The following is a 13,064-nucleotide window of genomic DNA, read 5'->3' as shown; positions in this document are numbered from 1 at the left end:
CATTTCCAGATACCAAAATCTGTATTCATTTCCTAATGCTGCTGTAACAAATCACTGCAAATTTTGTGGATTAAAAATAACAGAAATGTATTATCTTACAGATTCAGAAGTCACCAATCCTAAGTCAATATGTTAGCATTGACTGCATTCCTTCTGGAGGCTGTAGGATAAGAATTTGTTTACTTACCTTTTCCAGCTTCTAGAACTCATAGAAGCCACTTAACATTCTTTGGTTTATGGTCATTTCCTCCTCCATGTTCAAAGCAAGCAGTGAAGCAGGTACAAATCTAACTCTAACTCTCTCTCTCTCCCTTTCTCTCGCTCTCTCTCTCTCTGTGTCACACACACACACACACACACACACACACACACACACACCCCTCTGCTTCCATTATCACATCTTCTTCCAACCATGACCATCCTGCTCTCTCTTTTAAAGACCCTTGTGATTACACTGGGCCCACCCAGATAATCAAGGACAGTCTCCCTATCTCAAGATCTGTAACTTAACCACATCTGCAAAATCTCCTTTGTAATAAAGTTTCTGGCAATTAGAACGTGAACATCATTGAGGAGCCATGATTGAGCCTACCACACTCACCAACCACCTATAATGGGCCAGGTATTAGTATTGAAATACATACAGTTTGCATGGTAATAAAAAGCAGTATGTTCCCTGCAGTTAGGAAATGTATGATCTAGTGGGAGAATCAGACATCAGTCCAAAAACCACGATGATATCCACACCAATAAACAATTTCACCTGGCAGTTAGTGCTCTGAAAGACTGGGAATCACAGGGGATCATGAGAGTCTCTGTGAGGTAACAACATTCAATCTGAGGCCGGCAGGGTGATTAGAATCAGGCCAGATCAAGAGTAGGAAGAAGGCCTTCTAGGCAGAGGGATTTCCAAGTAGAAAGGCCCTGAAGAAAAAGTTTGGGGGCTTAGTGGAGGTGGACACAATGGTAACAAGGTAAGGCTGCAAAGGTGAGAGAAACTGGATCCCTCTGGAACTTCTATAGTAGGGACTTAGGATTTTATTCAAAGCATAACCAAAAGAAGTTCAGGAATTTTTTTAAACAGATGAATGATGTGATTACTTTGCTTTATGGAGAACAGATCAGCAGTGGGGAGTGGAGGTGAGCAAGAAATATACATGTACAGTAAAACCTTGGATTGTAACTCATTCTGCAAGTGTTCCACAAGACGAGCAAGCATTTCTAATACATTTTAACTTGAAAAATGAGCAATGTCTTGCAACAGGAGTAGTATCTGATGGCAAATGTCACATGATTACATCTGAGCCAAAGGTTCTTCAAATTTCCTTTGATATACAAGTGCTTGGGGTTATAAGCATGTTTCTGGAACAAGTTATGATCACAGCCAAGATCTTACTGTATATTCAGTGAAGAGAAGACGGTGGCTTGAACTGGGTACAAGGAAGCTAAAATGGAGAGAACTGTACAAATGTCAGATATATCTTAGACCAAAAATAACCCAAGAACTTGTCATTTAGTGTCATTCAAAAGTCCTGTGGGTTGCATCTGGGAAATGCAGCAAATTAATGGAGATGAAAAATTAAAGGGACTAAGATACCAGAAAGGGTAATGAGCCATCCATGCACCTTGAAATAATATAGGAAAACAAAGCTTGGGTTGAAAGAGAAAATTGGGAGCCATGTGCTAAATCTTCAGTGGATAATGGGGGCAAAGTGACCAGGAGGTCTTTTGGTGATGGCTACAGGAAGAGATAGGGTACAGAGACTGATGGTACGAGTAGCAGCAGAGGGGTATCAGAGGAGGAGCCTGACGTGGAAACAGCAATGGACAGAGTGAAGGAGATCAGCCCCCTTCAGATTCTGAGCAGAAGGTGGAGAAAATGAGCAACATCCACCAGAGGAAGGTAGGGAAATGACCTCCCCTGAGGCCAGAAGGAGCAATATCTACTTAGTGAACATTGAGTTGCAAAGGGTATTGTGGACAAATTTGGGTGGGAGGTTCTAGTAAGGGTTGAGTCAAAACAGAAAACATAGAGCACGAAGAGATGGTGAAGGTGAATGAGGGCAGCATGAAAAAAGTATAAGATGATGCACTTAGCACGTGTCTCAGGTTGCCAATCCAGTAAAGTTCCCATACTTCATTCTCTGGAGTTTGTTGGATACTGGGAGCTATCTGTGTTTAGTAGTGTTCTGTAAGGAAAGCTAGACATACTTTTCCTCACAGTCTTCTACGGTAAGGGAATCTAGGTCCAGAATCTGAGGCTGGATAAAAGCAAAACATGTATATGCCTAAGATGCTCTTATTCTCATGGTCATCCAGCTTTAAGGGTTCTGTTCAACCTTCACCTCCACTGTAAAGCCTTTTCCGATTTCTCTGACTAATCTTTGTTATGCTCCGCTGTACCTTGTGCAGACTTCTACTGTGGCAACTATTAGACTTTACTGCATTTGCTTTTTATACATTCCTCTCCCAGAGTGGAGTAAAAATAATGTTTATTTCCATTTGCCTACTACCTAATACAAAGCCTGATAGCCTTAGTAAGAGATACATAAGTGTTTAATTAAGGGAAATTCAAATTATTCAGTTTGCTGTTCATTATTGTAATATATAAATTTTAGGTTTGAAGAAGAGTTTGTATGCACTTAATATAAAAATTGTTGTAAAGTCTGGTGTATACATTATGTTTAACTTGCCTTCTCAATAGATTATTTTCAGTTAGTTAAAATTAAATACAACAGTTTAGAAATTTTGTCAAGGTATATATTCTTGGTCCTAACCAAATTGTGCCAGTATTTCAGATTTTCTTGATGATGGCTTTAGAGTCAAGTTAATTTCACTCCACGGCATTTCCATTCCTTTTCTCATTTCAATTTTGAATATAGTAAATTCATGTGTCAAAATCAAACAGTATATAAGCATGTGCAGTGAAAAGGCTCATGGAGATTTTCCTCTTATCTACAGAGAGAGCTTACTCATTCTTCTCTCCATTCATTTTTTTTTTAACTCATTCTTTTCAACACCAGACAAATGTGTGGGTGAGTTTCAATCTTTTGTTTTTACAAATAATGCTGCAATAAATACTCTTGTTCATGCATCATTTCGCACATTTACAAGTAAATACAAGATACTTCCAATTAAACTAAGTCTTAACAATGATGTTGAATGATTAAATCGATCTCCTAGTACAAAGTTAAATTCATATGGCTGCAAACGACCCCTCATTCCAACCTTCAAAGTGTTGTCCTTGAATATCAAATGGCAGACTGATTGACCTCCTTTATCTATAATGTTCTCAGAACACTGATTAAGAGGAAGGAGGGGCGCCTAGGTGTCTCAGTAGGTTGAACATCCAACTTCGGCTCAGGTCATGATCTCACCGTTGGTGAGTTCGAGTCCCACATCGGGCTCTGTGCTGACAGCCTAGAGCCTGCTTCAGATTCTGTGTCTCCCTCTTTCTCCCTCTCTCTCAAAAATAAATAAACATTAAAAAAAAAAAAAAGAGGGAGGAAGGAAGGTGCCTGGTTGACCAGTAGGGATGATGTTAATGTTAAGACTCATGTATGAAATTATTAAAGGTGCATAAACCTCATTGACCTCCTTTATCTATATAGTCACTAAATTACTGACATTACTAGTAGAATATTTGCTCTAATGTTATTGTAAAATAAAATGCCAGTTTAGTTAATAATGTTGTAACCAAGTCAAGAACACATATGTAATGTTATATGATATTTTTTAAAAGCATATAGACTCATGGCAAATGATCAGCATAGCCAAGTATAAATGATTGATGTATATAACTGAATGGAAAAGAAATAAGTTAATTATAAAAAAAACTTAAACAGTGACTATACTAGGTGGCAGAACTATCCACAGAAGATTTGAAAAGTATTGGTTGTTGAGGTATTTAAGTGGAATAGAATTGAAAGATAGAAAAATAAACTCAAAAGAACAATCCTTCTTTGGCAGAAGTAAATGCCTAAAATGACCTAATAGATTTTTTCTTTCAAAATTCCAGTATTCAATGAACACTGCCTCTAAGTGCCTCTTTTGTTGGATTTGTTTGTCAGTGTATGCATTAATTAGTTTGCTTAAAAACAGCATTGTTCGTAACAACAACAAAAAACATGTTAAACAGTATTGGAATTGGTTAACAGTCCCAGACACATGACTTTGTTCTATATTCTAAGTCAGTTCCCTGGGATATGTCAGAGGTGCTTCCCTTTACAAACTGCCTAAATATGAAAGCAGTAGTGATTTGGCAGACTGGCATCGTTGGCTTTATCATTAGGAATTTCGTGGTGTTCAGTCCACATTGCTATGAATTTTCCCAGAAACATTTATAGTCTGTTTATGTTTACAGTCTATTTGCAATCTACATAGTTTGACCACTGACATTCTGTAAAAAAAAAAAATCAATTAGAAAATAATAGCTATATAAGATAAGTTTGGCGGGCACCTGGGTGGCTCACTCGGTCAGTAGAGTGTTGGACTTTGGTTCAGGTCATGATCTCATGGTTTTTTGAGTTCGAACCCCATGTTTGGCTCTCTGCTGTCACCACAGAGCCTGTGTCTCTCTCTACCTCTCCCTCATTTATGCTTGCGTGCGCGCATGTGCTCTCTCTCTCTCTCTCTCTCTCTCAGCAATAAACAAACATTTAAAAAATAAATAAATAAAATTAGTTTGGCAATGGACATTAAAAAATGCAAATACTTAACTGTTCTCTATGTCTTTATAAACCTTTATCTTTTGGGAACCAACTAAAGCTTTGAACAAATCCATACATGTTAAGCTGTAACTGCTGTTTGAAAATGAAGAAGTACAAAACACAATTAATTGATCTGATCCATGAAGCCTAAAACAGGTACATGATTTAGCTTGACTGATATCTGTCAAGCACCAGTGATGGAACGATGTTCATGCCAGAGGAGAGGAAAGGTGAACACAGACTATAGGATATAATCAGTACCTTATATCCTGACTTCAAAATGTAACCCTACTATTACCTCCCACCACCTTCCACTATATTCATGTCACTGTTCTCAAAAAGTGCCTGGGCAGTAAGCCACATAGTGAGGGGCGTGTCGGAGGGTATAGACAGAGAGAGGCCTAAATGGAGACAAAGAGGTAAGATATAAATATGTGGAAATATAAGACTTCATTCTGAAGTAGAGCAAACCCCCCATTATGACTGGAGGAGCGCAAAAATAGAAAAGTTATAGGAAGAACAGATTAGAAAAAGACCTCATGCACTAGGCTGAATTCAGTAGACAATGGGGAAGTCAGAGGTATTCTGAGTGAGGGAACACCATAATCAAAATAGTGCCTTAGGGAAATAAAGCTTGAGACCAGTTGAGAGACTTCTCAAAAGAATCAAGCAAGAAGTAACAAGAGCATAAATCAGTACATTAGCAATGGGAAAAGAGAAAACATATAGATATGCAGAAAAGAGAATTCGCAGGATACGGTATCTCATTGAATGTGGGGGACAAGAGAATACGAAAGAAGAAAACAATGGTTGAAATTGGGTCAAATACCCACCCCTGCTACACTCACCTGTGGCCAAGGTGTGGTCACCAGGTAGGAACGTGGCCTTGTAAGCCTGCCCTTTTGGCAGGCACTGTGGTGGGGAAGTTTATCTAAGAAATGGGAAAGCAAGGCACCCCAACTATTAAACTCTACTAAAAAATTGTGTATTAACCCAGCTTAACAAGACAGCCCTGCACACACTTCAAAACTAGATTGAAATCAAAGATATTAATTAGGGTGCAGATTCTGTAAATCAAGTTCTATTCTACAAATAGCGTAAGGAATCAAAATATGCCACCCCAAAATGTGTCACTTTGATATAAGGATTACTTTTGTTTTGGGGAGAGCACAAGCACGGGAGGGGCAAAGAGAGAGAGACAGAGAATCCAAAGTGGGTTTTGCACTGACAGGCAGACAGCAGCAAGCCCGATGAGGAGCTCGAACTCAGGGCGAGATCATGACCTGGGCCAAAGGCGGGCACTCAACCAACTGAGCCAACCAGGTGCCCCAACATAAGGATTACTTTGAGCTAACAGCAACTGAGATCCAAGAGAGGGAGAAAGATCCTTCCTGGTGATTCCCTTCTCTGACTTAAAAACATGCACTTCTGAGAAATCCCTTCTCCTGAGGAAGTTTCACAACATTAAGACAGTCAGCAGTGAGACGGACTTGCACACACCTTACCCCATTAGGTTCCCCCAATGTATTTATCTGCCCTGTTTGCTGCGCTTGGAAACCAAAACCTGTGCCTTTCTCCTTGTTATTTTTCTACAAATGTATCATTCTTTGTTAAGATACTATATAAGCACAAGGTCTGACCAGCCCTTTAAGTGACGTGCGTATCACTGAATTTCTCTCATGCGCATGTATGCTACCTGAGCTAGTCAACTTGTTTTTCTCTTGTTACTCTATCTTTTGTCAGTCTAATTTGCATGGCCCCAAGAACAGACCCTGAAAAAGTAGAAAAGTTTTTATTCCTCTCCTACACTACACACCTTAGATCTTACAAGATAACACATAAAGAAGAAACTGATAGCTCACATCCTGCTAAAAAACAAGGAAACTGCCTTTCTGTTTGATTATTTGGGGCTTTTCAACAGTCAAAGGACGGTATGGACCTTTTACATATTTTCATACCTCAGCTGGCTGCAAAGGCAAGAGCCAATAGCTCGCTACTGCTCTAAATAACTAAATCATTTCAGTATTTTCCAACAGTCTATCTTGGTTTTACTAGCAAATGACTAAGATGCACAACTTTATGCCTATGCGTGTTTGTAAATTTTGTTAGAGGCATTATTTTTACTTTTCATAAGGTTTACAATGTGTTATCAGACCCGAGAGGCTAGAACCACTGGTAAAGTGGATAGCGCGTTGGACTCTAATTTCTCATTATGCTCTGCAATTTGTGATCTTAAATAATTCTAGCATTTTTTTTTACATGTCTTTGTTTTTGAGAGAGAAAAGAGACAGAACGTGAGTGGAGGAAGGGCAGAGAGAGGAGACATAGAATCTGAGGCAGGCTCCAGGCTCTGAGCAAATGGTCAGCACAGACTGTGCCTAATGTGGGGCTCGAACCCATAAGCCATGAGATCATGACCTGAGCTGAAGTCAGATGCGTAACCAACTGAGCCACCCAGGCACCCCAAATAATTCTAGTATTCTTTTTTTAATGTTTTATTTATTTTTGATACAGAGAGAGACAGAGCATGTTAGGGGGAAGGGCAGAGAGAGAGGGAGACACAAAATCCGAAGCAGGCTCCATGCTCTGAGCTGTCAGCACAAAGCCCGAGATGCGGGGCTTGAATCCACGAACGAGAGATCATGACCTGAGCTTAAGTCGGAGGCCCAACCGACTGAGACACGCAGGTGCCCCTAATTCTAGTATTCTGATCTTTATTTTCCCTGCCCTTAAAATGGGGTTAATAATAGCTGCAATGCTTTCCTTATACAAATGTTTTGAGGTTATAATTCAATGTCATGTAATTTATATGGCATTTAGAAATATAAAGCATCATCTTAGTTAAGCAAAGAAGCTCTTCCTCTAGTCTGAATGTATTTCTTCTATAAACACCAACACTCACCTTGCAAGTCTATATAACATCCACAACACGGACAACCATGGAATCCGTGAGGAATGCATTATGCTTCCACCGTAAACTTTATAGCTCATTTTAACTCTACTTTTTATCTTCAAAGTTCAAGTTCACATTCGTTGTGATTTCAAATGCTTGAACTAACATCTAGTACTAAAATCAAAACAATATAACTTTATATCTGAATCAGCTAAAACGAAATAAAAATACTAGGCAAAACCACCCTTTAATACAGTGGTGGAATGCTAACAACCGCTGGGCGTTCGTCCTGTGCAGATACCTCCTTGGCCTCACGCCCAAACTCTGTTGAGATCTTTGCTGGTCACATAAGAGATCTCTGTGGCATGTTTGGCCTAGAACATCCCAACAGGTGCTCCTTCTGTCTAGACGTACAGGGAGTTGGAATTTGAACGCTCTAATTACATCCTAGGCTGGTTAGGGCTTCCCAAGGCAAATAACCATCTGCAGTTAAAATAGTAAAAACATTTCTCAGACTAGGGTAGACTATAAATGCAATCAATCAGATATTTAGATCTACATATCAAAATAAAGAACTAAAAAACTGGTTCTTTTTTGATAAACTCTAGGACAAGTGTTAAGGGAACCAGCTGGATTTTACAAGTATTTTACACTTTTTCAATTACAAATAATCATGTGTTTTCCAGTACAACTTCTCTGGAATATTGCTTGTGGTAATATAACTTCCTCTTTTTCTTTTAACTTATCTTCTCTTTTCCCTTCTTTTTGACTTTTTTTTTTTTTTTTTTTGCTGTATTTTTGGAGCATGACTATCTCTAAGATTTTTTTTCTCCCATTAGCCACGAGACACAAAAGAAGAGTTTGGTTAAATAGCTTTTCTCACAAAGAAAAGTACAGCCAATATGCCAATAGAAAAATGTTCATGTGATGGGCTATGCTGCATTAATAAGGTGATCTAATTTCTAAGTTATATTAAAAATATAAGTGCTCATTTTGTAGAAGTAATATTATGATTTGAGAGGACTAATTAGAAGCATAGGTGCAACTGGCACTTGAACCCTGGTGTTCTTGATTCTACTTTGGCTTTGCATTCACTATTGACGTTGTGAATCAGACTACATCTTATAAGGATTGCAAATAGCAGCAAACTAGTATTTGTAAATCTGAGCATCCCAAATGCATAATTTGAAAATATTTTTAAAATATGAGTTGCACCTCACATTTGTGTCTCAGCTGATTTCTAGAGAGCCCAATTTCAGAGGCATTAGTTGAATGGCCATGACTTGTATTACCAAATGGGCTGTAGAGGCTCAGGAAAGCCTATCAGTAGGAATGTTTGCCGTATGTCATGTTAAATGTTTAGAGCATTTGGGCAGCTGTTGTGGGGATAAAGTTACCACACAAAGACTGCCCACATTTACAACTGTAAAGTGAGCAGACCAGCAAGTCTCCTTCAGTGCTCAGAGAGAATGATAGTATCGTTTAGAAAGCAGAGGATGCCTGGAATAATGATGTCTCTCATGGAAGGTCCTAGATTCTCTCCATTATATGTAACCAAATCCCCTTAGGCATAAGGATGAACATTCCACTGGGTTTCCCTAGGGTGGCATCTGTTACTTATAGGAACTGTGGTTGCCAACCCTAAAAGAAAAAAGAAAAAGCTCTTAAAAATCCATGTTCCTACACCCACTGAGAAGAGGCCATTCAAAGAAGCAGACAACTTGAAACCCCAAAGATATAATCAACCCAAACACTCCAGTTGGCCAGAGTTTAGAAACAACTCTTCATTTATGCACAAAAATAGTTTACTCATAAGCCCAGACCTCCCAGGTTAATAATACCACTATCCAGCTGTTCACATCACTGGTTTACTACTTGATATTAGAAATAAGGAACTCAAGGGAAGTAGAATATACCATGCCAAAAATACGCCTCTTTGGCCTATCAACTCGGTTATTTTTGAGAGGGGTCAGACACAGGACAATTTCTGAAAACAGAATGGAAGTTGCCCTTTCCTGAAAGAAATTTACATTTAAGAGGGAAATCTCCATTTTTCAGGAGTCTCCCCTCCTCTGGACAGGGTTCTCGGCTCTGAAGAAAAGGATAACTAAAGCTGTAAAAACTTACCATTGAAGAAGGTACTAACTGAAATCTGCAATCTTGCCCTTGTTCACGGTGCCCCCCGCCCGTCTCTTACCACCATCTCTTACCACACCATCTCTTACACGCCCCAACCTCCTTCCTTTGTGTTAAGCCGAAGATGATTGATATTTTAAGGTGGTAGCGTGGGCCGTTTGGGGGAGTTACTCACTTTTCCGGGATATCTCACATGTATACAAGGGATACACCTGTGATTCAACTTTTTTTGTTTTTCTCCTGTTAATCTGTGTTTTATAACCTAAGAAAGTGTGGAGAAAAAATTCTTTTTCCTTCCCTACAGAGCTCAAAGTCCTGACCTGAACTAGGGGATAAAATCTAAAATTATGAGAACAAAGGGGAAACACACAGCTCCTCAGGGAAACCGTAACTTGTTTTCAGTCTTAGCACAAATCTCTGTAATAATCAAATGGCTCCTTTCAACTTTCTTTCATAAGGTTTTAAACTCATTTCAAATAATCAGACCTTCTCGGCTTCAGTGAGCTGATTGAGCAAGAGAAATTCCTCCATACAAATGGAAAATTTTCTTAACTTTCCTTCCTTTCTTTCTGTAGTTCTAAAATCAAGTGAAGTGATGGAAACTCACTAAATGAAATGTTAACCGAAATCAAATCCTTGTCTTTTTTTCTCACCACCAGTTTCTACCAAGGCCCTTTTGTTAGGCCTGCTTAACTGACTATGCATCCCCGAGCCTTGCCTGAGGGGCCACATCCTGAGTCTGAAAAGTAAACCCTTTTGCCTGCCAGGCCTCAGGACGTGCCCCTGCGCACACACCAACAGCCCTCTCTCCTTGCTGCCAGTCCAGCCTCTCACTTCCTTTGCTTACCCACACATCCCTGACTATGGCTTCTCTTGTCTCTCTATCCCTCTAGACTCGCAGCTCTTTTTTTTTTTTTTATTTTTTTGTTTATTTATTTTTGAGACAGACACAGAGCACAAGTAGGGGAGGGGCAGAGAGAGAGGGAGACACAGAATCTGAAGCAGGCTCCAGGCTCTGACCTGTTAGCACAGAGCCCAAGGTGGGGCTCGAACCCACGAACCCTTGAGATCGATGACCTGAGCCAAAGTCGGACTGGGCCATCCAGGCGCCCTGATATGTGGTTCTTTAAATCACCACCTTAGTTCAGTAAATCATCATATGTACTTCTGATTCTTACACACATCCTATCTGACGTATATGCTAGTGTCCTTATTCGATTGCCCACGCTGCATGGGTCCATCTTAAAATAGAAGCTGCCAGGCAAAAGAGCCCTGTCTGGAAAATGTGCCAAGGACAGAGCCTATCTTGGGGCCATGAGCAAATCATGTTTAAAAAAAAATCATGATAGCAATACTTCGGTGAAAAGTTTTTGAAATAACAAAAACAAACTGGAAGGAACCTCATGAATTCCTTAGATCATGCCTAGAATGCAATTTTTTCTTTCCCAATCTCAGTAAAATATCAGAAAAGCAGATATGAGACCACTTGAAGATATCTTCTAGTCTCCTATGTGTAAGAGTGGCGACCGAGCCGCCATTTCTCTGGGGGCTGGAGAACAGTGCACAGACGACCCCGCCCCTCACCTGCAGACCTGGGATGTCCTGCCCCATTTGGAAACAGCCAATCATGAAGCTCCAGCTTCCCATCCCCCTGACAGACCAGGCAACCTATTCCATCCCGCCAGGTCCCTGAAATGCCCTTATTTGATAATCTGCCCTCCCAAGATCAAACCCAGAACCCCTTACCCATAACCCCCCCGCCCATCACCTATCAGGGTTGACTTCCCTGACTTCCCACTCCCGGGGTCATGGGACCTCGCCCAGAATTGCAGATCCCAATAAAGGCTTTCTTGGCTCCATAACGTGGTCTCTTTCTTTCCTCCCATCTCTGCCTCCATCTATTAAATCTTACACTGTGTTATAAAACTATCTTGTAAAAGGGACCGATAGGGATTTGGGGACTCATGTTAGAATATCGATGAATTTACAAAAATGCATAATCGACAACTCCACATAGGACAGGGAAAAGCTGGAAAAGCAAGTGTTTATTCTCATAATGTTCTCCTTTTACTCACTAACCCCATACGTGATCAAAGTGTATTTTTCAGTTGAAACCAGACAGGAATGCACAAGGCAGAAATAGAGTATCTTACTGTGGAAGCAAAGGGTTGCTAAATTTGTCACTGTGGCACATATGCATGATCTCTTTTGAACAGCAAACAGTGTTTCCACTCAGTTCCTATTTACTCTTAGTAGAAATTTTTGGCCTCACAGGCTCCATTTACATTTATTTCTTGAGAGTGGAATTGTAGATTGAGTGGGAAAGTAGTTGAGAACCATAAATTCAATCTTCCTCCTTCAAAATGCTCAAAGGTGGGTTTACTTCTCCTAAAAGTTCAGGTTGCACATCTCTTCCTCCCAAAATACTCAAATAGGAGGCTATCTGCTCATCCTTCACAATCCTTTTAAAACGCTGCTCTTCAGTTCTTAACCTCAAGGAAGTTTTCAAACGTGTAAGACTAGGGAAGATATTTAACCGGTGTTCGTTTCCGTACCTAAGCCATCAGAAGGAATAGGCTGGGCTAATCACCCTTGGTTAGCATAAGAATTACAACCATTAGGGCGTTCACTCAGCTTAATAAAAGAATGCCCTTAGGCTTATATGATTTGTAACTCGTAGGAGCTTTACTTTCCACAAGGCAAAGACAGCCTTCGGCTTTAAACTGCGAAGAGGCGGTTTTCCCGCCCTTCGCCGACCCTCGCCCCCCGGTTCTGCACCTCCCTCCTTCATTACATACACCCAACAGGAAACCCTGTTTACAGCCAGAAACGCCCCAAGACCTCGTCCCCCAAACCCGCACCTCCTGTTCATCTTTACAATTGAAAAAAAGCTTCCTCTTCCTTCCCAAACTTCAAAACAGGTAGGGGAGGGAGCAGCGAGCAAGCAGCCTCCCACCTCGGTTCACAAATGCGGTTGTGAAAAAGCCTGAGGAGGCACATCCTGTGAGCAAGTTTGAAAAGAAAAGAAAGGAAGGTCCCGACCCACGATGACTGACAAAGGAGGTACTCGAAACGTTTGCGTGGAAACAAACCACGTTCGTCTTTCTTCTGCCCCCTTTCTGCCAACTGTGCATCTGCGGGATCGCAGACTCAATCCGCGCCCACGTGTTTTGTAAAATACACGCAGAATCCTAAGCGGTTACCTTCATGGTTCGGCGGGCCGTGGGGGGCGCTGGAACCGAGTGGGGCCGCAGGAGCTCGGGGGCGCGCGGGCCGGGGCTGCCGGAGAGCGCGGCGGCGGAGCGGGAACGAACGGCTGGGCGGGC

General features: G+C 40.8%; 1 protein-coding gene across 2 annotated transcripts in view; it reads right to left on the bottom strand.

Moving 5' to 3' along the window:
- The window catches only part of BCAT1 (branched chain amino acid transaminase 1), a 110,542-nt gene extending 97,487 nt beyond the window's left edge, over positions 1-13,055 (bottom strand). Inside the window, exon 1 of one of the 2 annotated variants that reach the window (XM_029954258.1) lies at positions 12,942-13,055. In XM_029954258.1, the coding sequence (XP_029810118.1) occupies positions 12,942-12,947 (6 nt within the window). In that variant the 5' untranslated portion in view covers positions 12,948-13,055. Of the gene's footprint in view, positions 1-9,729; positions 9,788-12,941 lie in introns of those variants that run through there. The other variant, XM_029954260.1, reaches the window with a different exon arrangement.
- Between the last annotated feature and the right edge of the window lie 9 nt (positions 13,056-13,064).

Source organism: Suricata suricatta, chromosome 10 (genome assembly GCF_006229205.1).
Source record: "Suricata suricatta isolate VVHF042 chromosome 10, meerkat_22Aug2017_6uvM2_HiC, whole genome shotgun sequence".
NCBI classification, from domain to species: domain Eukaryota; kingdom Metazoa; phylum Chordata; class Mammalia; order Carnivora; family Herpestidae; genus Suricata; species Suricata suricatta.
Note: the sequence above shows the minus strand (reverse complement) of the source record. Positions and strands in the feature narration are given on the sequence as shown.